This window comes from Schistocerca serialis, unplaced genomic scaffold (assembly GCF_023864345.2).
Source record: "Schistocerca serialis cubense isolate TAMUIC-IGC-003099 unplaced genomic scaffold, iqSchSeri2.2 HiC_scaffold_897, whole genome shotgun sequence".
Classification (NCBI taxonomy): domain Eukaryota; kingdom Metazoa; phylum Arthropoda; class Insecta; order Orthoptera; family Acrididae; genus Schistocerca; species Schistocerca serialis.
This window is the reverse complement of record NW_026048515.1, coordinates 1,565,312-1,592,153: the sequence shown is the minus strand read 5'-3', so window position 1 is coordinate 1,592,153 and position 26,842 is coordinate 1,565,312. Positions and strand designations below refer to the sequence as shown.

At 40.3% G+C, this 26,842-nt stretch overlaps 1 protein-coding gene across 4 annotated transcripts in view; it reads left to right on the top strand.

Annotated features, from left to right (window-relative positions):
- The window catches only part of LOC126452531 (UDP-GalNAc:beta-1,3-N-acetylgalactosaminyltransferase 2-like), a 150,218-nt gene that overhangs the window by 100,099 nt on the left and 23,277 nt on the right, over positions 1 to 26,842 (top strand). For all 4 annotated transcript variants that reach the window (XM_050091092.1, XM_050091090.1, XM_050091091.1 and 1 more), the window contains 2 exons: positions 15,054 to 15,388; positions 17,901 to 18,084. In XM_050091092.1, coding sequence (XP_049947049.1) covers positions 15,054 to 15,388; positions 17,901 to 18,084 — 519 coding nt within the window. The remainder of the gene's footprint in view (positions 1 to 15,053; positions 15,389 to 17,900; positions 18,085 to 26,842) is intronic.

Below are 26,842 nucleotides of genomic sequence, written 5' to 3'. Positions count from 1 at the left end.
TGTCTAGAAGGGAGAAAAAATAAAATTGGAGTGAAAGAAGCATTTAATCAATTATTTTGGGACGAGTACGAAATTGAGGGGTGGATCGAACAGGATATGTGGACTCTAGAGATGGAAGAGAAGGGACGAGACATAGAGAATGATTTATTGAGGGAACAGTGTTTAGAGCGAAAATAAATGATTAATGTTCAGTCTCTCATTGAAATTAAAGTAGATGACGAGAAAGTAGACACACTGTTCAATCCTGGAAGTAATGTGTCAGCAGTGTCGGAATGTTTTATACATAGGTTAAAGAATAAGAAATTAGTATTACTACCTGTAAACAGTGTAAAAATTAAAATGGCAGTTGGTGGTTTAAGTAAGCCAATAAGGCACGAAGTGCTCTTGGAATTCAAGTGCGAGGAGAATCATTTTAGTGTAGGATGCTTTGTAGTGAATGAACTTGTAAAAGATGTGGTGCTGGGAACAGATTTCTTATGTAAATCTAAACCTTTGCTTCGCTGTATGAGAAGTTGCTTGGATTTTGAAATTGAGGGTGTAAAAAGAAAAGTAAAATTTAAGAATCTTTTGACTGGGGACAACCAGATTGCACACACCGTAATTACGCATGGTTGGAATGAAGAGAACAGTATGTGTGGCAAGATAAAGGAAACGGTAGAAGCAGTCAAGGGTATATTGGAAGTAGAGAAAAAGGAGTTATGTGAATTGTTGTGCTGTTATGAGGACATATTTTCTGATCATCCTGGTAAAGTAACAGACTTTGAATACTCCATTAAACTGAAGCCACGCAAGCCGATTAAGTGCAAGCCTTATATAATTCCTATTGCTGATCGGGAAGCCGTCAAGGCCAGGTTAATGCAGATACTATAATGGGATATTATAGAGCAGTGTAGGAGCGATTATTGTAATCTCATTGTAACTGTAAAGAAAGAAGACAAATTGGTTATAATCGTGTTAGATGCACGTAAGATAAATAAGGTAATTGTGAGAGAATTTGACCAGCTTGGTAATATGGAGGAACCGCTGTAACAGTGTCAGCAACATAAAATTGATATCTAGTATTGACTTTACCTCAGGATTTTGGCAAATCCCACACACTCTGACTTTACACAGCTTTCTTATTCGAAGGACGAAGCTACCGGTTTAAGGTTGTACCGTTCGGCCTCACAATTTCAGAGGCAGTATTTGTGAGAGTGCTAAGCCATGTCTTAGTGGTAAGCTTGATGAGTAAGTTGGTGATCTATGTGGACAACATTTTAATAGCAACGGAGTCCTGGTACGAAGACTGTAAATTACTGGAGGAAGTGCTTGTGGCCTTAAGATGAGGTGGGATGTCGTTAAAGATTGCCAAATGCGAAATTCAGTTTCTAGGACGCACTCTTACATCTGAGGGAATGTTACCAAGTATGGAGTAACTAAAATAGATCACAGATTGTAAAAGGCCAACCAACAGAAAGCAATTAAAATCGTACCTTGGATTATGTGGGTTTTATCAAAAATCCTTGGTGAATGGAGGAATGAATGAATAACCCAAATTTATGTAAATTATTAAAGAAAAACACATCCTGGAAATGGGCTGAGGTATGTGAAAAGGAATTTCAATACATAAAGGATAAATTGTGTGCTAACAAGATGCTCTATTATCCTGACATGACCCTTCCGTTCTGTTTGTCATCAGACAGCTCAGATTATGGGATAGGCTGTGAAATCTTCCAAGAAAAACAAATCAATGGGACGATAGAACACTAGAGTGTGGCTTTCACCAGCCACATACTCAACAAGCACGAACGCAGATACAGTGTATCAGAGAAGGAGCTGCTTGCAATCGTGTATGGATTCAAAAATTTCCATATGTATTTGGAATGTGTAGAGGTAACAGTGCTATCTGACCGTAAGGACCTTAGCTTTCTGCAACACTATAGAATATTAAATGACCGTTTGATGTGCTGGGCAATATTCGTGCAGCAATTTAGTTACCAGATACGCTACATTAAAGGGACATATAATTGTATTGTCAATGCTCTGGTGCGGCTACCCGTTGGACAGGAAGACCATGAAGGGGAGGAGACAAAGAACTAATTTCAGCTGCTGTACATGAAAGGAGTACTGGCGGAAAAGGAAATTCTTGTGGTCTGCAGGGATATGCAGAGAGTGCAAAGTGATGACCCTGAACTGAAGATGATCAAAATCAACTTTGACAGCAAGGGTTGTGAAAAAATACCCCGCTGTTTCAAGATCCACAAGGTTGTGCTGTTTCGCAGAAAAGATGAGAAGACTATGCTTCCCAGACAAACATGTGGAACAGCTGATAGATTACATCCATGTAAGTCACGGTCATTATGGGGCCCAGAAGTGCAAAGAACTTAGAGAGCAGTACATCCACATTAATAACCTCGCCAGATGGATACATGCGTGGCTGGCTGCCTGTGATCAATGTCAGTGAGTAAAGTATTTTGCAGCCTGTGATCAATGTCAGCGAGTAAAATATTGCACTACAACTCAACAAGGGTAATGCAGAGTATAATATCGACCAAGTTAGGAGAGTTACTGGTGGTTGACAATTTTGGCCCACTGTCCACACAATGTGGTGGTATGAAGTACATATTTGTTGTTGTGGACCTCTTTTCAAAATTTATTAAACTTTATTTGATACAGAAAGCTAACAGCAAGATGCTGATAGCCAAATTAGAAAAGGATGTCTTTAAAAACATAATCAAACCAGAAAGGCTGTTATCTGACAATGGATCTCAGTTTACATCTAACGTTTGGAACAAATTTATGAATGACCATGGTATGAAAAACATTAAAATATCTATGTACCACCAGCGAGTAACCCTTGCGAGCGTTATATGCGAAAAGTTGGATGACTATGTCAGACTTCTGCGAGTGATAGACACTCAAAGTGGGTGGAATATGTATGTTTATTTGAGGACATTCTAAACAGTGTGAAAAGTAACATAACTCAATATTCGCTCTTGGAGGTGATGACAGGAGTCAAACAGAAATTTCTATCAACGGAGACTGTGGAGTTCCCGCAGTGCCAAGCTGAGTCAGCCTCTGAGAGGGAGCAGGCGGTAAAATCCTGTATGGAGAAGCTGGCAGCGGAAAGGAAGAAATGGCATGATTGGTGGTACAAACCAATTAAATACAAAGTAGGAGGCAAAGTCCTAGTACGTACGAAAGAAAAGTCCAGCGAAGTGGGTGGAGAAATAAAAAAGTTGTTTGAGCTGTACTATGGGCCATTTGTAGTGGCAGAATGTTCGCACCCTAATGCCTACCAACTCAAAACCCTGTTCCAGGAAAAAGAAATGTGACAAAATTGAGGCTGTACATTGAGAAGGGGAAAGTAGTTTAAGAAATAAGTGTATCTGTGTTTAGATTATAAGATTACTTGGAGGGGTAATTTGCAATGTTTTATTTCAGGATTTATTGTAGCTTGTTTGTTGTTTAGTCACATAAGGATTTTTTTTTTTTTTTTTTTTTTTTTTTTTTTTTTTTTTTTTTTTTTTTTTTTTTTTTTTTCCGGCACAAGGTCTGTGCAATTATAAAGAGATAGTTTAGATGCACATTTGGGCGCAAGGAGGTCAGGAAACTTGATTATTTGGTGAACGGTATAAAGTCAAAAATCAGTGCACAGTATGCATATAAATTAGATTTTTGGGGGGTATATAAGGGATTTATATATGTGTATGTATGTGTTAGGCTTAAGTTTTTGGATGGTTTTATGTTTGTTGTAATTTCCAAATTATAGGTTATGGTCACACAAATTTGGGTGCGTGGAGGTTGGGGAAATTTGGAAAATGAAAATTAATAATGCTTACCTAGGAAGACAGATTTATGTTTATCTACTTATCTGAGAATATTTTGGGGGAATAATTTATTGTTGTATGGAGTAACAATTTGTGTACGCAACTTCACTGCATGGAATTAAACAAGGGGTGAGATTTGTTCATATTTGTTGTTAGTTTTGAGTCGAAGGGAGTTATTTAATTTAAAAGAAAATATTAATTTGTCAATGAAGTTGATTGAGAATCAGTCACGAGATGCATGTCTCTAGTGGGACTTGAATAACGTCAGAATCATTGAAGAATTTATGAGCATCTTACAAACGCTGTAAATCAATTGTTTATGGTGTAGTTTAGATCTATTTGTATCAATTCCAGCACGGGAAGAGTTCAGTGCAAATCCTGGGTGGTTTCAGAAAGCGTTTGTTTTGTGGTATCTACAACCAAATCGAATTTCAACAGATTTGTTCCCATAAAATGATGGTGATGGAATGCAGAGCCACACAGAATTTTGGTGGGGTTCTTGGCTCTGACTCTGTGGAGCGCTGCTGGAGACTTCATTGTGATGAAAAAGTTCTGTGAAAGTGAGTGCAGTGGCAATGATGTTTCTGCGACATTTCATTAGACTGTCGATTTTGGTAAATGTATAGTTTTATTTGGCATTTAATTAATATCCCACAATTCATAATTTATATTAGATATAAGTTTCTTTAAGTTTAAAGCATGCTGCATGAACACCACTACAGATAATTACACTATTGATCCGGCACTTAGATTTATGTTATTGTATTATGAATTTGTGTTTTGTAAATTTGGGTGCTACTTCATAACATATATGGCACGCCAACATGTTATGAAGTGGAGGTGTGTGAGTTAATGAGCATTTCGCTCTCGTTTAAGTATGTGGCCGAAAGAGAGAACCTTCCAGGAATTGTGAAATGAATCCTGTCATCCAGAACCGTGTGCCACGAAGAGCACAGATTCGCCACAAGATGGGGAAATTCACAGGCATCTGTTGTGCTGAATGAATCCAGGCTGGTCAGGCCTAAGCGCTGTAGTGTGCAAGTGAGACAGACGAGAACCTGCGCTAAAGGGAAACCCCGTAGGAGCTGTTTGTGCCCAGTGTGGTGTAACAGTGTTTAATATGGTGGACCTAAGATCGGCCATAAAGGGAAACATTCATGAAAACTACTTAATTCTGTAGTAATTCAGGGAATGAAGCCACAGTAATTTTTATCTACTATTTTTCTTAAATTTTCATGGTGATCCCAATAAAACTTAAATATTGATCATATTTATAATAGTTTAGGATTTACTGTTAAAGTGAAATTAACAAGTTTTGTAACAAAGACCTAAATTCTAAAATCTGAACACTTTTATCAATCTTAACGAAGGACATTTCACATAAAAATGCATCCTTAAAATGAAAAATGTTGCAAATATCAACTCTGTAACTTTATTTGTATAAAAGATATAGTAAATTTAAATTACAGTATTTTCAGTTAAGCATCAGATCATCATTTCCTCCACACATAACCCACTGAACGATGACAGCATGACACCTTATTGAACCATTAGGTAATACAGGGTGTATACGACCTGGGACAACCGGGAGATCCAGGAAAAAAGCGGAAATTTTTTCATCTGGGAGAAAAACAGGAATAACCCGGGCATTTTTTAGAATTCTGGGAAATTTTCATTGTTTTAGTTTTCTGTTAAAATTTTGCAATTTTGACTGGTAAGAACTAATACTCTAACAAAGGATATTACTGTATCCCACTACTGCAGAATAATACTTTAACAATAAAACATAAATGAGAGAAAAAATCGAAAATAACTTAATTTGCAAATGAAATGCGCCATATACAATAATGACACACAGTGCTCATGCAATCGTCTGCCAACAGCAAAATGTGTCAAAGGCTTTAGGAAAACTATGCAATGTTTCATAACAACAAATTGCCTCTGATGAGCGTGAAATCAGAACTGTTTACATTAGATTCGTTTTAGCAGTTACGAATGGGCTCATGCGCATGCGTAGTTGAGTCACGTTTGAGTAGTAGATTCTCCCACTTCTGGCTACAAGAATGTGGCTGTTGGCTGTGCAACAAGCAGCTAGATGCTACCTGGAAAATGGGGCGCCAAATTCATATTCTGGAGGGAAAAGAAATGTGTTTCATAAAGCACCTAGCATCCAGCGCACGTTGGTCTATCAGTTATTCGTATGATTTTGAGATGCATCCCTGTTGGTTTTTGAACATTTTTGAACCCATTTTAAGTTGATTTTTGAATGTGTGCATAGTGTACGTGATGTTTCTGACAGGAGAATCCTCATCGCATCTAAAAATAAACTTCTGCAGACAAAAGGGGATGGGGCTATATGAGCTGAGCGACTGCCAATCGCTGTCTGATTATGTGATTGATGTCCATCCCTGGTAGCTGAGTGGTCAGCATGACAGAATTTCAATTCTAAGACCCCAGGTTTGATTCCCAGCTGGGTCGGAGATTTTCTCCGCTCAGGGACTGGGTGTTGTGTTGTCCTAATCATCATCATTTAGTCCCCATCGACGCGCAAGTCGCCGAACTGGTGTCAGATTGAAAGACTTGCGCCCGGCGAACGGTCTACCCAACGGGAGGCCCTAGTCACGCGACATTTCCATTTATGGGGTTGCGAATGATCAGTGTTGTTATAATTACTAGCGAAATCCATAGATTCAGACTACCAGACTGGAAATAAATGACTAACAGGAATAACAGGTGAGAAAGATTACGTATCGTCTTCTCGGTGTACCCAGGAAAATGAAATTTTGACAGAAAATTTTTGGCCAGATCGCTACACTAGTAAGGACCAGTTGAACAGTCCCTGGCTAGCAGTCGCTTAAGTTCTGTTCTGGAAGTAACATGGAAAACGTGTTGTACAAACACATAATAACGCCTAATCGGAGAATAATTGTGGGATAACTAAACCTATGATTCCGGCAGGGTTAGTGAAGTTAATCGACGAACAAATTGTGACAATGGCAGGAATAGCTACGGAATTTGTGATGATTGTTTGTTAGAAAGAGGAAGGAGAAGAAACGGGGACATCACACAAATTATGGAACAATAAGATGATTCCAAATTTATGTAAAAATTTCGTAATACTACCTTTTGATCTCATGCGTGAGAAACTGATGCCTATGAATGAAATGTGAAATTAATTCCTAACATAAAGCAGTTTGCTTGTAGTAGGCATAATAGGCATTTGATATCGGTACTTTGTGAATTATATTCTGTCGTGTTATAAAAATGACCATTTTTGCCAAAACAGTCTCATTTATTCTGTGTGTGCTACAAAATTGCTGCAATATAAGAAAGGCCTATTTTGTTTTATCTAGCCGACAGTGATAAAATAGATGTAATCAGATTGAGAAACCTCACCAGTCTTGGGTATTATTTGTATTAACAGCTTACGCAGTATTAGATAATGACATTTCGATTTTTCATGTAGCAAAACGTTTGATGAACTTTGATGAGGTAATAGATTCTTTCGCAATAAGGAAAGCACACCATGTAAAGCTGCAGCAAGATTAGAGAGAAAAAATGCTAGGAACTAAGGATTGAAGAAATGTGTACTTTCTTGCTTGTCTCTTGCCTTTACTGGTTTTATGTATCCTACATTTAATTTTATGTCACTCAAAACATCAAGTTATTAGCTAATAGGCAATAAAGAGTGCAAATTTTCTGAAGAGTTCTTGTTCTCCCAATTAGAAATAATCCGTTCTGCTATTAATTGTGAGATTTTTTTTAAAAGAGGGCAGGCTGTCAAACCGGCTGTCTGGGAGCAGGAGAGGCACCATAGGACATTTCAATTTCCACTGTCCTGAATATAGTTTCACGGCATCCATTACAAAATATACACGTTTCAATTCCACAGAGCAAAATACAGTGACGTGTGATAGAAGAATGCTATATGAAGAGGCGTGGCACTGCACTTTAGCACACTTAAGACCAAATAACGTGTCTTACATTTCCTCAAACACGTATCTTTCATGTTTCAGACTTTTCAGAAAGATGCGCCCTATAAGATGAACATATTTTTGAAAATTCGAGTCTTTTTAGTATTGACGCGGTGAGCATATATCGTAGAACCAGGTCTGATGCGCAGAGCAGTCTGCATTACAGTGGGTAATCTCCATGTGACCCGTGTTTATTCAAAGCTGTCTTTATTCCGACGAATAACACATACAAGAGATACAGGTAAATAGGTGTACTATTCCACGCCGTACCTCCACCAGAGTGAAGGCTTACAAGGGCGTAACACCTCAATGTATAAAGATAGAAAATAAACATAACTTAAGTAACAAAACAAAACACAGAAACAAGAAGAGAAGGAATAAAGACAGGTTATTACTCCTGTGATAGACCCCAGGAGTCAGGGTAGAAGAGAACCAGTGCTCTATCCAACACCAGCCCTGGGCATCGGGGGATGACCCGTCATACGCTCGAAGATCTTGTACGAGGCGCATCACGATGTCAGCACCCTTGATGAAATGATGGCGAATTCCCACACCTTGAAGTCCAGCATCAAGAGGTCACGCGCAGATTGTGGGGACCAGGTTCCCCTCCAGTTCAAGGTGGCCGAGGAGTAGACAACACTCTGGACGCCGGGACGAAGGTCGAGGACAGCACGCCTGATGGACGGTGTTTTGTATTTCGCCACCTTCTGCTGGTGACACCAGTCAAGCCGGAAGTGGTCTCTGACTATCTGGGCATCGACGATGTGGGCCTGGCCGTCTGTGACCGCGATGATGTCAGGGTTGTGGATGCCTTCTGATGTTCGAAGGTGGGGTTCCACTGAGACATCGAAGCTCCTTTGAGCGAGTCCACGCACGAGGTACTTCACAACAGCGTTGTGACATTTCACGTGGGACCCGTGCGTTTGTCCACAAGCCTGGATGAAGTGGTTCACGGTCTCGACAGCCCTGGAGCCTGTGCGGTATCGCTTGTCAGCCATGCGCCCGCGACTTTGACACGCCTTGGAGGGCAAGGTGTTGATGTGGGTGCGGATGGCGTTAATGAAGTCACGCCCAGATAGAAGACGACTGGTGTAGGTGACCCACTGGTGCTGCCCCCGGGTGGTGGCAGACTCCGAAAGGGCCACACTGTCGAAGGCGACGTGCAGGCGAGCTGCCCACATGTCCCCGACCTGCTCCGACATCATGAGGACGTGGCCTTCCCATGTTAAGTGCCGCTTGAGTGCCGCGACCTTGCGTTGTACACGGCGCAGGCCCGCAACGTACACAGCTGGACCCATCTTCTGCAGTGTCAGGAGGCGGCCCCGCCATAGAATAGGGCCCATCCAACAGCAGATGGAATGCCGAGGCCCTCATGGGCTACAGGAGAGTAGAAGTAGCCCAAGGGTGTGTGTGCTGGGAGGCAGAACCATCTTCTGACAGCTGCGCGCACTGCGGTGTCGATGGTGTTCAGGGTACCGATCCGAGTGCAGCTGAGGGCCAGCCCATGATACAGGCCTGGCAGCAGCACATGCATAGAGGCACTGTTGCGGCTTCAGAGGAATCCGGGTGATGACGTCCAGCTGCTGCTGCAGATGGTGGTGAGGATGGGACAGGCACCAACTGGAAGAGGAGAACTGCAGCCCCAGGTATCGGAAGGTTTCACCCACGCATAGGGCCAGCATGGTGGTGTCGCCAGCTGTGAAGGTGACGGTGTCGTCCACCTTCACCTTCTGCTCGCGGCCCGAAGCCACTAAGGCGAGGGTGAAACACTTCTGAGCATTGATGTGCAGCCCCAGATGGGCGAGGGCAGCTGTGGCTGCGTCGATGAGGGACTGCAGTCCTCTCTTCGTTGATGCAAACAGCAGGACGTCATTAGCAAAGGCCACAGCATTGATCTTGCGACCTAAAATCTGGGAAGGCAAGGTGTTAAGCATCATGTTCAAGGCCATATTAAAGAGTAGGGGAGAGAGTGGGTCCCCTTGACGGACACACCTTGATGGCTACACGGCCATGCCCACGCCGCCGCTGCCCGCTATCACAGTCGTGCTGCCCCCGTAGCAGCTCTCGACGTAGTCGGCAAATTCAGTCGGAAGACCATGCGCTTTTAGCACAGGTTGAAGAGCAGCATGGTTGAGCGAATCGAACGCCTTGGACACGTCGAGAGATGCAACAAAGACAGACCGGCAGGAGCGGACTGCGCCGACTAGGGCCTGGTCGAGGATGAACGTGTTTTCCAGCATCCCAGCCCGAGGGATGAAAGCCCGCTGACATTCGTCCACAGCACACAGACGAATCAGGCGCGAGGCCAGGACCTTGTGAAAGGTCCTCGCCAGCACCGAGCATATGGTGATGGGGCAAAAGTCAGTGGGGGATGCTGGTGCAGCCGTTTTGGGAAGTAAGGTGGTCTGGGCTTGGAGGTGGGAGGGAGGGAGTGCTTGCGCAAGGAGGAGGAAATTCAGGAGCTTCAGCATCACGTCACGCGGCAGGTGGCGCAGCTCGACTGGAGTAAGGCCGTCCGGACACAGCGCAGAACCCCTGGGTGGCAGAGAAGCAGTGACCTCTTCTATTGTGATCGGCCGCCATAGGCAGTCTAAGTCCACGGGCTGCGAGTGCGGCAGGAAGCGGTCACTGATGGCACCAGCGGTGGACTGCGGCTGCTGCTGGGAGAGGTCGGCCCAGAAGTCCTACAGACCGGGGATGTCCGGTGGCGGCTGCAACAGGGTGCCATCCAGGAGGCCCCGCACGCACCGTGCGCGGGATCTCCGGAAGGCCTCCTGTGTCCATGCAAACTCCCACCAGTGCCGCCCCCTCCGGCACTCAGGTGGCTGCTGCCGCTTAGGTGGCGAGCGCGGCGTCGACCTGTGAATTCTCCCCCCCTTGGAGCCAACGGCGGCGAGGGCATCAGGGAGCATGCCCAGGATGTCCCGCTAGATGCTCCCAGATAGTCACATCGACATCGGCATCTGGCGGCGGTGTCCCTGGCGGTGTCGTGTTGTCCTCTCCCCGTCTGGCGGCGGCAATCCCGGCAGCCCCAGGCTGGACGCCAGCTCCTCCACGTCCCTCTCCCGCAGGCTGGCCAGAAACTCCTCCACACGCTGGCGGTGCGCAGGTTATTGCCTCTGGCACTTGATGGAGTCGAGCGACCTGTCGGGAAAGAGTCGGAGGAGCTCCTGATTGGTGAAGAAGGACCGGCAGTCCCTCCGAAGGGAAGGCTGCACCTCCGCCCAGGCAAGCGAGAGGACCTCCTCCTCGGACCACCTCGCATCTTTAGGTCTGTCACGATGGCCGCGTTGGCTGCCACCTGGTGTTGTTGGCGGCGATGGACCCCCAGGCCGGACTTGATGGTGAAGGCGCGGGAACAGTCAGGGAATTCGTGTGCTGCATCTTGTTCAGGAACCTCAGCTGGGTGGCTAGTGATTTTGCTGTTTCCCCTTTGTTTACTCTCACTTCAAATGAAAACAAAACGGATGTCTGTGGCCAGGAGCTATCAAGTGAATTAAAATACATTCACATAATTACGGAAGGCTAACATATGTTTTTAGTTTCAGATTTTATTTTATTTCCACCTCTCTGTCAGTCAAGCATTAATTGCCTTGCAGAACAATGAATTATTTTTGTCTTTTTGCTAAAGAAATTTGACTTTTATTAACCTTTTCTGCAGAGGCAGTCAATGTATTTGAAACGAAATATTTAATTCCACAGTACTGGTTAGTTTCAACTGTTCGCTACATTTCAAGTGCACATTTTCATCTTCTAGCATGTATGGCATTATGCCATAATAAAGAACCAAACATGATATAGTACAGTACTGGTGTTCCAAGAAAATGTACATCCCGAAAACCAGACTGAAAAGGTTAATATCAGGTCGAGGTCTACTTCATTGGGAGTCTGAGCATACAAATGTGCACTTTAAGTTTACACTTTAAATGTGCCCAATTTAGTATGGTTCACGAAATTCCAATGCTCTTGGAGTATCCTCTAATGTCTTGTTTCTTTTATGACATAATGTATGATCTTTCATTGTTTTACACTATGTACATATGGGCTGCATCATGGCAGTTGCGCAAGCGCGGTGTCGCCTGTTATCTGCTCTCTCTGGCAACTGCTGAAACAAACCTATTTCTAACAGGTTGCAGGAAAATATTGTGAATGATGGTTTGAAAAGTGTTACTTTCAAAGTAAATATCCATTTACGTAAGTTGAACTATGTGCGAGAATGTACCATGAACTTCTTAAATCACAGAACATTTGACTCTTATTTAAAAATCACCTCTTTGATGACGACCCATTTAGAAGAATTTATAACCCTGAAGATCAGACATTTATGTCATTATTAGAAATTTTACTATCACGTTTGTGTGATATATCTTAAAGTGTAACACGCACAATAAAGATCAACATTACATGCAAAAGCTTAGCTTCTCTTACAGCCTGTTAACCTTAGAGACCAATATTATATGTGAAAGCTTTGCTTTCTTGTAGCAACACTACGTATATTAATGTAAACTATTAACTTACCCTGTTTGTGTGTTCATGCTACTTAACAGTGATGTTGCTGTTGGCTGACTACATTACGTGTCCTATGCTCTGAATATTCGCTGTCATTGGCTGGCGAGATCTCATGACATGAGGTTTGACTGGCTTACAAAAGTGCATCGCAATCTCGATTTTAATGATTCGGAAAGTAACATGCAGTGTTTGGTTTCAATTCCAATGTATACTTTCGTAATATGAAAATACACAGTGTACATGTTTCTGCACATCAAAGATATTCCCAAAACATGTCTTTTTCCCTGAGTTTTGATTTCTAAAGTGCCGGGAAATTCTACGCTCTTGTATACAACCATAACCATTCAAAGGATTGATAAGTTTTGCAGTTCTGAGGGAAAATATACTGTCACTTAACATGGAAGAAGTGTGTTTTCACCCTGGAGAAAGTGTATTTTTGACCGTGAAATCTGGGAAAAATCCGGGAATGTTTTTTCCTTGTCCACATATGCACCCTGTAATAGAATATTTGTTATAAACTTAGTGCATAATAGTTGCTTTTGTACTTTATTTATTTATCAGAAAGCACTTTGTTGCAAGGCTACTGGCTGTGACATTCAAAGTTAAGAAGGCAATTGTATTGGTTTTATGTAAAAGAATTTAACGTTTATTATGTAATGGATATTATTGTTACTTTATTTAGATCATGATAGTGGCCAAGCTTTGATTATTCAAATATTTTAAAATGTAAAATAATGTAGAATAAGCTGTAGCCAATCAGGTGGATGGCTTCAGGGAACAGAACTGTGCTAGTCAGTTGAGCGACGATGTTCAGTATGCAGGAAACACGGCCAGAGACGGGCAGAGGAACAGTGCTGGTGGAGATGCAAAAGCGAACGATCGGTCTTTAGATAGCTAGGGAATGAAACAACTTAGAAAATTTTGCTTTGTGTGGTATCACGTGAATTAGTCTCTGAGTGGTGAGCAGCCGCACGCCTGGTGTGAATTCTAACTTCTTGCATAGATAACGAGGTGGAGTATTGGACTTGTATTCCGCAATGAGACTGAATGATCGAACTGTGTCGAATGAGTATGTGCTAGAGTGTAACAGTAACTATAAAAACGACCACTTTTGCTATTAGTTTGCTTTCTGAATAAACATTACTCTAACCAAATCACACCTGTGTGGCCTACATCATTTATGGATCATTAATTTAGTTACTGTTATTATATGTTATATTAACTTTGCATGTTTCATATATTTTCGCAAAACTTGCCATCAGCCTGACCGTTTAAATAAAGGGTCACAAATGTCTAATTTAGGGCATTTAATGTGACATATACAGTTCAACCCCTAGACGAGTTTGAGCCAAGACATTTTTTCGCATGTGAGCCCAAATATCTTTGGGATGTTTGCTCACAGTAGCCAGTGGGATGACACCTTCAAGTAACTAAATAAAGGTGAGAAAAGAGAGGATGAATTTCTAGCACTGAAATTAAAACCATTCTCTTCTGTGCTGTTGTCATAAATATTTTACTGTTTTTTCTTAATGTGTTATTTATTATGAGGTTGTGATTAGGGTGGAACCTAATAGCACTGCTTAAATTAAATTACTAATCTCGGTTGTTAAAATATTAGCCAGTTTTGTATGAATGTGTTACAGTTTCGGAGGTTGTGGATACTGTTGTCAGAATGTGACAGTGTTCCTTGGTCTCTTGTTTCATAACATGTATCTTTGCTGCTCTCTCATTGCCTGTATAGAACTGCCAGCTGACACACCCTCTTTCTTTCTCTTCATATATCACTGTGAATGCTTACAATATTGCAGCACCAAATTGGGGAAAGACTAAAATGTGCAGCTTGTGGCTATTTTAATAAAAGCACAGGTCATGACTTGTTTTGTTATAGTTTAACTCGTTGGGAAGCTGAAGATTCCTAACAGGAACTTATGCAGAATTCATGTAGCAGTTTTTATACACGCATGTCTTGTGACAGATTTGTTAATACTGGTTCAAGTAGAAGTGTATGTTAGATCCACATTACATGCCACATTATAATGTGGGATATTTGGCACCTTGCGTAATATTTACTGGTTTGTTCTGTAAACCACTTATTGAGACATTGCAGAAGTGGTGCTGTGAAAATTGTGCACAACACACTACCCTCTCTTATGGTACTCTCAATCTGTTCTTTAATGCCTTGCATATTGTTTGTTCAACTAACTTCTTTAATTGTATAGCGAAGATGCTGAGTTACACACACACACACACACACACACACACACACACACACTAACAAAACTGCAATCTCATACAACTGAAACCACACTGAATGTGTGTGAATTTTGTTTTGTGTGTGTGTGTGTGTGTGTGTGTGTGTGTGTGTGATGGCTGAAAGCTTTAATTGTGAAAGTCTTTTTGTTGTGCCTATCTGCGACTCAGCATCACCACTATATGGTGAGTAGCAACTTTTCTTTTCGTAATATTGTCACATTCCATCCTGGATTTTCCATTGTTTAACTTATTTAGGGAAACTGAAATGCCATTCAATCATGACACATAATATCTCATTCCAAATCCCGAGTTTAGACATAGGTATTTAGATGGTCAGTTTGTATTGAACTGCGCATACTCAATTAGATTTCAGGAGTGTTTGTATACAGTTCCTTAAATTTTTCCACCAAATCTTAAGATTTTATCCTCACAAACCTTAAATGTGTTTATTCAAGCCGTTCACAACAATAAAAGTAAGTCTTTTAAATTGACTCTGTTCTTGTTGCAGGATAAACAATCACCCCACACTTTGTAAAGTAATTGTTACGGATGCTGTTAGCGGTCAGCGTTTGACTTCTGCAACTGTTGAAACTCATGAAACTGATCTAATTCATAATCAGAGCTTGCACACTCCACTTCTCCTTCATGCTAGCTATGAGGTGCGTGTTAATTTCCAAATCCGTACAAACACAGAGGAGCAGAGTGACACAGCTAAATTAAATGCAAGTCCACTTGCTCCAACACCACAGTTTAGTTGGGGAGCTGATGGTGGAGTTTTGCGTTTGTTGGAACCTGCTCAGAATGGTTCTTGTTTACCCATATCACTGAAATATGCTGTGTCTGGTAAGTACAGTATGCATATCAGCATGACATTGAAGTTTCTGTGTAGATTAGTGATTTGTTATTGTATTGAAGTTTCTGTGTAGGTTAGTGATTTGTTATTGTACATTTTGTTCTGCATGACCTTCTGCACTGTTGACAGTCAAAGACCGATATACATGGATCAGAAACTGAGCCAGACTTCTTTAATATTTTACATAAATTTTTCCCCTAAGAACACTCCCCACAAAGGAAAACTGTGGGCAACGAGCAGCTCAGACAAGAAGAGAATAGAAGCTTATGAAATGTGATGCTGTAGAAGAATGCTGAAGACTAGGTGTGTAGATCAAATAGCGAATGAGGAGGTACTGAATAGAACTGGGGGCAATTTTGGCACATCTTTACTAAAACAGGTGATCATTAGATAGAACACTTTCTGGCATCAAGGCATTATCGATTTGGGAACAGAAGGAAATGTGGTGGTGGGGGTGCAGAATTTTAGAGGAACACCAAGGCTTTAATATGATAAACAGATGTAGTTTGCAGTAGTTACGTAGAGATGAAGAGGCTTACACAGGATAGACTATCATAGAGAACTGCATCAAACCAGTCTGTAGATTGAAGGCCACAACAACAACAACAACAACAACAACACTCTCCACACCCTTCAGCGCAACTTCCATAGAAATTGCTTTCAGTGCAGCAGAGTATATTGTGTTAATCTATTGGAGTCTGCGAGGTGATGGAATATGTGACTGCCACTAGTAACACCCCTCACCCTTTAACTATGTTTAAAAGTTCATTTAGCAGTTGCAAATTTAGTCAAAGCTATTGGAATTTATTTATTTGGGGGGGGGGGGGGGGGGGGGGAGGGCTAAAGAAGTTACATTCAAGTGAATAACAAAACGTTAAGAGCTGTGGCCATGTGCCCATTACCAAGTCCAGTTTCTGTTTTGATCTTGTATATAGTTGACAGCATTTTTGTGCTGAAGTGTAAAAGATAATGTAACGTCTTTTGTTATAGCTAGTGCTTAGTTTGTTAGTTATTTGTGTGTTCCATTGATGATAATTGCAGTCTTCTGCTGTGTTTTGGAGTGAGTCACTTTACAATTATGACACTGCACATCCTTCATTCCACTTTCCAATTCCCCTGAACTGTTAGCAAATGTATGTCCCATCATGCCTATGACACTTGAGGTTTTTTATGTTATTTGTTGAGAGTCGTAAAATGTTTTCGAAGTTCTTTCCTGTTGTGCTCTGTATTTAATTTCAATGTGTTTCTTACAGTTTGTTTTCTACTTAACCCAGAACAAAATAAAGTGATACTTTCTCCTCTTATTGTGTTAAGTGAAATCAGTGACTTTTCCGTAATAAATTAGGTAGTGAAGGTTGCATGTTTGACCATCAGCTGCTTTTATTGTAAACCCAAATATTGACTAGTTTCAGTCATGGACCATCTTCACGGATAAGGGTTAAAATGGTTTAAGCCATAACAGTATATTTGTCACTACTTCAATAGTGTGTAGATAATGTTATGAATATTAATGTACAACACAGGGCTTTTAGAAGCAAACATACAAGAACACTGACAGTTCATGAATGTCATTTGGTTACTATTCAGTTCCTCATAAAGATTCAAAAAAAGTTCAATAGGCTGTGTACTATGAGATACCACTAAACCCTTACAATCTGAAATTCTATATTGCCCATGTGTTCCTGACATGGATGCGTGACTTTATTTTGTAATATCATCTCTCATGCTCCATTGAAATATTTATCAAATCAGGAGGTCTGTAAGCTAACACATCATTTTCCCATGGCTTCACAGAACTGAAACTTGCATTGAGATACTGCTAACATTGGCACCTCTAACACAGCTTCTCTATGGCCAGAGATATACTTTTCTTATTCTGTTAATAACTGTGTAGTATTTGCCCTGCAACCACATACTTACCATTGATAAGCAGCCAGACTCCATTTGAAAGGGTAAATAATAATAAAATATGAAAATAAATGGTATAGTAAAGAAATATGGCATGTAAGGGTATAGGGCTCTTACAAAGTAATTTTTGCTTCCTATGACAAAACAAAGAAATAAAAGTGTAAAGTTTTTGATGTTGTTATGTGGTACACCATTACACGTGTGTGACTCCCTCCCACCTTTTCTCCACCTTAACTACCTCAGATATTTATCTATCCAGATGCATTCATAAAGAATACAAAATAATTTAAGAAACACATTCTGAGAGAGAAGAATGTTAATTTCTCAATGGTCATTTTTTTGTGACGTTTTAACTAAGTTACCTGTTCTCCATGCTCTCTTTTTTAAATATTTGTCTTCAGATCTTAGAAAAATGTAACCATTTTGTGCTTGCTGTTGGTTTTTCTTTTCAGTGATACCTCAATCAAAAATCTGTAATATTTCTTATTATTTTGCCTTTGTTTGTCACCTAAAATTAAGCTAGAGTTATTAAATATTTTTACTAAGCTAGAGTTATTAAATATTTTTACTAACTCTTTTCCTTTCATGTTGCAGATGTTTCTAGACTCCAGCAGCACATCAAGACTGCTACAAGGCGTAGACTGGAGTACAGCCACAAAGCGAAAACCCTTCAGGACCAGCTGGCCTCTGAACAACATGAATTTGGAGACATTGCATTTGTGCCAGTCACCGACACATACCGAAATCTGCCACTAAAGCTTCTTGCCTTCTTCAAATGGTGATCATTTCTCTCTAACAATATATCTTCCAGTGATGATGAGGAGATAAAAGGTTCCTGATGATATAACAAAAAGCCTGTCTTTTTTGTAGGAAGGTGTTAAAATTGTTTATTGGCATGATGTTAAATTCTAATCTCCCTTCTTTCACACTATTCTCCCACAAATACCAACTTTTCAAGATGGCTGTAGTGCACTCAGTTTGGTCAACTGACAGTGCTAAAAATGACATCAAGATATAGAAACACCTAGCTTATAGAAAAAATTCAGCTGTATCCCCACTAGACCTCAGATCACTATGTATAAAATACATGTTTGGCAATTAGCTGCTTTTATTGTAAACCCAAATATTGACCGGTTTCAGTCATGGAACATTTCATAAGGGTTAAAATGGTTTAAGCCACAACATTACATTTGTCATTACTTAAATAATAATGTCATGAATATCAATGTATGACACAAGGTTTTAGAAGCAAACATACTAATACCAAGCATATTCTTAGTATTAATATCTTTTCTTTGGGTTTAAAATAAAAGCAGCTTATGGTCAAACATGCATTTTATACATTACTTGACAGCTGTTGATAGTCACCTTCCAGCTTTTAGTACAGTCTTTGGTTCTGTAAAAGTATTCCCGTCTTCATGTAGGTGGTCAAATCTCTTAAACTGATTTCCAGCCTCATTTCATTTTGAATGACAATATAATTGGCAACCTTTATTGCAGATTACTCATGCTCAGCTACATTTTATAGCTTTGTTGCAATCAAATTCTAATATAATCAAAACTGGTCCAGAAATTCTATTGAAACACCTCATTTCATTCACATCTGAGGATGGTTTCTAACATTCTATCAAAAATTTCCGTCTCATATTTTTAAAAAAAGTCTCGCATGGCCCTCAGTCTTTTACGATTTTCATAGTTAATGCATGTAAAGTCTCTCTTGCTGTTTCCCTTTCCTCCCTTTTTAAGTAATGAAGAAGTGCGAGGCTCTTAAAGTTTATGAAGCTTGCAACTTTTACATGCTTTTTATTTGCTGCTAACTAATTACAAGCTTTTTCCTATGTTTGCTTTTTTTATATTAATTTTTTCTGTAATTATGTCATGAAAAATCTTTCTTTATCAAAGTTTGTGCAGATCTGTTGTAACATCTATGATCTTTCTTAAAAATTTACTCAGTAATGTAAAATACCTAGCAAAACAGATTTGACTGATACTAAACTTATTTTTGACTATCAGTAAGTTGTCATATGCAGCAAGTATTGAGCTATTCATCTGGCACACAATCATGCAAGGGCTTCCTTCCTTGACAAATAAAACTACTTCCTTACACCTACAAAAAAAATCTGGTGTTGAGCATATTTATCATATATTTTCTGTGGAATGTGGTCCTTGATAATTACCGAGTAATCCTGTATTCTCTAGCTGTGTGGTCTCTCTCTCTCTCTCCAGCATTGAGAAGCATCCTGACAACTGGTGCGAAATTATTCTGAAAGACATTCAGCCTTAGATGACATTTTCTGTTATCTCCAAATTGAGCATATCTACAGTCACTTTTGTTGACCGTTTTCTTTTAAATTTTAGAAAATTAAAGACAGTCTGTATAAAGCTGGCCATTACAATAGCAATGCCATGAACACATCGTGTGACAATGTCAGATAGACATGATGTGTACTACATTTTTGCATATGCAAATAACATTTCAGCACAACCATATCTGCATCTCATTGCTGCCCTGGTTCAATTCCCAGTTGCGTCAGGGATTTTCTTGCCTCGGAGACTGGGTATTTGTGTTTCATCTAATCATTATCATTGTCACACAAGTTGTTGGAGTTGAGTGAAATTCAAAAACTTGCACTAGGTGGCCGAACTAACCCAGACAGGGTCTCCTGACCATTAGTGCCATATGATTATTTCATTTCAGCACAACCATCAAAGTAGATAGACTGGAACCATCCACATTCTTTATATAAGGGAAGATTACACACTGAGTTTCTCACAGCAGAAATCACTTTTGAATGTTGATTGATTGTGAGGAGATCACATTATGCCTCTCTCTCTCTCTCTCTCTCTCTCTCTCTCTCTCTCTCTCTCTCTCTCTCTCTGTGTGTGTGTGTGTGTGTGTGTGTGTGTGTGTGTGTGTGTGTGTGTGTGTGTATATGTTCTGAAGTGATGTATCGTGTTTAATGGCAGACGGAAGAATGTTCGTGACAGAGATCCGTCTGGCTGACCCTCCTTGGTGACTGATAGATTCCAAGCAAGGATTGAAACAAAAATCCAAGAAGACAGGCATTTCACAATTAGTGAACTGCACTCATTCTTTCAGACATTTCAAAAACTGTGTTTGACAAGATTATTACTGCAGATCTGGCTATAAAATGTGTGTGCCAGGAGGATTCCTCGAATTTTGTCAGACGAACTGAACGTACCAATGTAACATAACAGTATATGATCATTAGGATAAGGATGACTTGAAGTGTTGACCTAAGGTGTCAGACTGTCACACTTGCAGGCTTATAACAATTTTGTGACAGCCTTATTCCAGTTATCTGATCATTTAGAATTCAGTTTATTATACCAATTCATATTTTGTCATTAATTTCATTCTGACTTTAGCAAACAAACATATATTTCTGCACTGGTTTGACTGTTACTAATCAACACTTGAACATAAAACATAAACAGTTCTCATTTTGTAACTGCAGGGTAATTTTTGTGAGGATTGAAATTGGCATGCTGTTTGTATTTGTGTAGTAAACTCACAAAAATGTTAGAAACATTTTCCAACTAATAATCATCATGAGATAAGCAACTTTATAAAAAATCATTGTTAGTGAATATATTTTATAAATTTCAATATTAAAAGCTAAAAGCCATGTAAAGCTTTATGTTGCAGTATGAGAGGAATGAGTTAATGCATAACTGAATGATGACAGTATGTGCACTCTTGCAAGATTTTGATTTTAATCCATAATTTTCTATTTCCAATAATGGATGACATAGTCAGTAATTGTTACAAATATATAAGGAGTGGCGTAGTTTTCCGACAGTTGTTGTCAGCTGATTTTGTTACAGTATTATGCAACAAATATGTAATTTTGAAAGAGGACATGGTGTCAACCTGAATTTTTTGAAACTTCTCTTAGCACTATAAAATCTATAGACACTGTCAAGGGCTCAGCAAGTTGCAGCAAACTTTGGTGCAGCAGATAACTTGCAAATTCTTTGACAGCTACTGCAGCACCGGAGATTGTTGAGAAGTGAAGATGAATATTTGCTAATTAATTGTCATGGCCTGGTATATTTCAGAACACGAAACCAAGCAAATGGTAACTGCATTGACATTTCTCAGTTGCTATGAAAGGGATGATGATGAATTTTTGAATCAAATTGTCACTGGTGATGAGATTTGGATAACAAATTTCACACCAGAGACAAGGTGCCAATAAATGGAATGGCATCATTTGCAATCCACAATGACATCAAGAAAAGCAAAACAAATTCTGAGCACCAGAAAGATTATGGCTACGATGTTTTGAGGTCATAAGGGTGTCCTGCTAATTGACCACATGCCTAAAGGTGAGACCATAAATGCAGTGGCCTGCTGTCACATACTTCAACGACTCCACTGTGCCATTAAAAACCAGAGGCATGGAATGCTAACCAATGGAGTCATCCTCCTTCATTATAATGCTTGTCTGCTTGCAGTGGGTGTGACATGGCAGTTTCAGCTGGAAATGTTTCAACATCCGTCACACAGTCTGGACTTAACCCCAAATGATTATCACTTATTCCCCAAATTATTTTTTGAGTGGACAACACTACAGAAGTGATGATGAATTTAAAGAAGTCATTAATCAGTGGTTCAACAACTTGGTGGAAACTGAGTATGCAGGATGCATAGAAAATGGTATGATGAGTGCCTAAATTTGAACAGTGACTATGTAGAAAAGTAGCTTGGGTATCAAATTGTATATGAAATACAGTTTTCTTTAATTGTATCAGATAAAAATTTCTGTAGAGAAAATGTTCCTTACTTTCCTAATGACCTCATAATTAATGCCGTATTGTGGCATGGAAGATGTTGCTGAAACTGAGTGAATTTAATTTGGTTTTGAAATAAGTAATCACTTTGGTAATAAATGTGTGACCTATCATTAACTGTTATCAATCAGGCCTTTCATTGTTCACTTCCTAAAAGTTAGTACCAAAAAAATATTAATTATTGTAGGAAAGAGGAGAGAGGCGACATCTATTAATATGACACATCAGCCAATCGTGTTATAGCTTATCAGAATTCAACAGTGGCAGGATAGTGGCCTTTTCATGGCTGTGGTTTATCATTCAGTGATATTGTTATTTGTATTCATGAGGGCAGCAGCCTTTTCAGTAGTTGCAGGGGCAACAGTCTGGATGATTGACTGATCTGGCCTTGTAATACTAACCAAAACGGCCTTGCTGTGCCGGTACTGCGAACAGTTGAAAGCAAGGGGAAATCACAGCCGTAATTTTTCCTGAGGGCATGCAGCTTTACTGTATGGTTAATGATGATGGCATCCTCTTGGGTAAAATATTCCGGAGGTAAAATAGTCCCCCATTCGGATCTCCGGGCGGGGACTACTCAAGAGGACGTCGTTATCAGGAGAAAGAAAACTGGCGTTCTGCGGATCGGAGCGTGGAATGTCAGATCCCTTAATCGGGCAGGTAGGTTAGAAAATTTAAAAAGGGAAATGGATAGGTTAAAGTTAGATATAGTGGGAATTAGTGAAGTTTGGTGGCAGGAGGAACAAGACTTTTGGTCAGGCGAATACAGGGTTATAAATACAAAATCAAATAGGGGTAATGCAGGAGTAGCTTTAATAATGAATAGGAAAATAGGAGTGCGGGTAAACTACTACAAACAGCATAGTGAACGCATTATTGTGGCCAAGATAGACACGAAGCCCACGCCTACTACAGTAGTACAAGTTTATATGCCAACTAGCTCTGCAGATGACGAAGAAATTGAAGAAATGTATGATGAAATAAAAGAAATTATTCAGATAGTGAAGGGAGACGAAAATTTAATAGTCATGGGTGACTGGAATTTGGTAGTAGGAAAGGGGAGAGGAGGAAACATAGTAGGTGAATATGGATTGGGGCTAAGAAATGAAAGAGGAAGCCGCCTGGTAGAATTTTGCACAGAGCACAACTTAATCATACCTAACACCTGGTTCAAGAATCGTAAAAGAAGATTGTATACATGGAAGAAGCCTGGAGGTACTGATAGATTTCAGATAGATTATATAATGGTAAGGCAGAGATTTAGGAACCAGGTTTTAAATTGTAAGACATTTCCAGGGGCAGATGTGGACTCTGACCACAATCTATTGGTTATGAACTGTAGATTAAAACTGAAGAAACTGCAAAAAGGTGGGAATTTAAGGAGATGGGACCTGGATAAACTGACTAAACCAGAGGTTGTACAGAGTTTCAGGGAGAGCGTAAGGGAACAAATGGCAGGAATGGGGGAAAGAAATACAGTAGAAGAAGAATGGGTAGCTTTGAGGGATGAAGTAGTGAAGGCAGCAGAGGATAAAGTAGGTAAAAAGACGAGGGCTAATAGAAATCCTTGGGTAACAGAAGAAATATTGAATTTAATTGATGAAAGAAGAAAATATAAAAATGCAGTAAATGAAGCAGGCAAAAAGGAATAAAAAGTCTCAAAAATGAGATCGAAAGGAAGTGCAAAATGGCTAAGCAGGGATGGCAAGAGGACAAATGTAAGGATGTTGAGGCTTATCTCACTAGGGGTAAGGTAGATACTGCCTACAGGAAAATTAAAGAGACCTTTGGAGAAAAGAGAACCACTTGTATGAATATCAAGAGCTCAGATGGAAACCCAGTTCTAAGCAAAGAAGGGAAAGCAGAAAGGTGGAGGGAGTATATAGAGGGTCTATACAAGGGCGATATACTTGAGGGCAATATTATGGAAATGGAAGAGGATGTAGATGAAGATGAAATGGGAGATATGATACTGCGTGAAGAGTTTGACAGAGCACTGAAAGACCTGAGTCGAAACAAGGCCCCGGGAGTAGACAACATTCCATTAGAACTACTGACAGCCTTGGGAGAGCCAGTCCTGACAAAACTCTACCATCTGGTGAGCAAGATGTATGAGATAGGCGAAATACCCTCAGACTTCAAGAAGAATATAATAATTTCAATCCCAAAGAAAGCAGGTGTTGACAGATGTGAAAATTACCGAACTCTCAGTTTAATAAGTCACGGCTGCAAAATACTAACGCGAATTCTTTACAGACGAATGGAAAAACTAGTAGAAGCCGACCTCTGGGAAGATCAGTTTGGATTCCTTAGAAATATTGGAACACGTGAGGCAATACTGACCCTACAGCTTATCTTTGAAGCTAGATTAAGGAAAGGCAAACCTACGTTCCTAGCATTTGTAGACTTAGAGAAAGCTTTTGACAATGTTGATTGGAATACTCTCTTTCAAATTCTGAAGGTGGCATGGGCAAAATATAGGGAGCAAAAGGCTATTTACAATTTGTATAGAAACCAAATGGCACTTATAAGAGTTGAGGGGCATGAAAGGGAAGCAGTGGTTGAGAAGGGAGTGAGACAGGGTTGTAGCCTCTCCCCAATGTTATTCAATCTGTATATTGAGCAAGCAGTGAAGGAAACAAAAGAAAAATTCGGAGTAGGTATTAAAATCCATGGAGAAGAAATAAAAATGTTTAGATTTGCCGATGACATTGTAATTCTGTCAGAGACAGCAAAGGACTTGGAAGAGCAGTTGAACGGAATGGACAGTGTCTTGAAAGGAGGATATAAGATGAACATCAACAAAAGCAAAACGAGAATAATGGAATGTAGTCTAATTAAGTCGGGTGATGCTGAGGGAATTAGATTAGGAATTGAGACACTTAAAGTAGTAAAGGAGTTTTGCTCTTTGGGGAGCAAAATAACTGATGATGGTCGAAGTAGAGAGGATATAAAATGTAGACTGGCAATGGCAAGGTAAGCGTTTCTGAAGAAGAGAAATTTGTTAACATCGAGTATAGATTTAAGTGTCAGGAAGTCGTTTCTGAAAGTATTTGTATGGAGTGTAGCCATGTATGGAAGTGAAACATGGACAATAAATAGTTTAGACAAGAAGAGAATAGAAGCTTTCGAAATGTGGTGCCAGAGAAGAATGCTGAAGATTAGATGGGTAGATCACATAACTAATGTGGAGGTGTTGAATAGGATTGGGGAGAAGAGATGTTTGTGGCACAACTTGACTAGAAGAAGGGATCGGTTGGTAGGACATGTTCTGAGGCATCAAGGGATAACCAATTTAGCATTGGAGGGCAGCATGGAGGGTAAAAATCGTAGAGGGAGACCAAAAGATGAATACACCAAGGAGATTCAGAAGGATGTAGGTTGCAGTAGGTACTGGGAGATGAAGAAGCTTGCTCAGGATAGAGTGGCATGGAGAGCTGCATCAAACCAGTCTCAGGACTGAAGACCACAACAACAACAACATTTATGAGGGTCTCACAACTGTCATGTGAATATAGAACTAATGGTTTCAGGAGAGCCTTACTTGACACCATGCAGGATTTTAGCAACGTCACACAACTAATGCCAAAAAGAACAGATATTGTTCATTCATCTCTATAGGAATCTACAACCATGTCATGAATCTGAGTCAGAAAATGGGCTAATTTGCAGCAGTAAAAGTATCCACATTGACAGTGTGACCACATATGGAGCACCATGTGCTGTCAGCATGGTGACCATTGTTGTGGTTTCCCTTCACATGGTGACAAAGAGATACACACCAGTGCTGGTGCACCCCGTAATGACACTGGAAACTGACATAGTGGTACACTGTCTTTTTCAGAAAATTCCTGGTTCTGTACACGCAGTGAATGTACCTGCATGTGGAAGCTCCATGGAGAACAAATTGTCACATTGCATCTATGATTGTCATATGCGTCCAGCAACTTGTGTGATAGTATGGGTGCCATTGGGTACACAAAACAGTCACCTCTCGTTCACATAACGAGTAATTTGCACACCAGGTGCCTCATTTCTGACATGTTAACCTGGTGACTGTACCATATCTTTGAGGTCTTTGTGATGTTATCTTCTGACAAGATAATGTGAGACCGATTGTTGCCCGTGTTCTTGATACAGAGTTTGTACAATCCATGACATTCGATAAGGCATGGATGACCCCCGGTTCATGCCAAATGGTCGGCACCTTAAGCAACTTGTCCTGTCTTTATTGGTACAAGTCTGGCAAACCTGAGGTTAATGGGCTATGGAGTGGTAGGTACCCACAGTCCTCCATATCCGTAAACTCTGTGTGCTTCAGCAAACACTATGCAGTGCAGAAGTGGAACATTGTTTGTCACAGGGAGTGGGGATGTGGACTTCACTCCCTGGATTTCAATAATGGCACAAATCACTATTAAGAAAGAAGGAAAACACCTCAATCTCAAGTTGTAATAAAAGTACTTCTGTTCCATTACACTAAATGCTGATGGGATGTATAAATACTTTTGTGCCGTTACACTACATGGTGAAGGGATGTATGGCAGTTAAGCCAAATCAGTCATTTGTAGACAACCCTTTGGGCACCTGTTGTGATGCTAGTTGTATAAGGCTTATCCAAGCATGTTGGTATCTGTCTAGGTGGACATTTATTTCGCAGGCATCCCATGGGACCAAAATGGCTCATTATTATCCCAACATGAAAGCCTGTTCTGGGT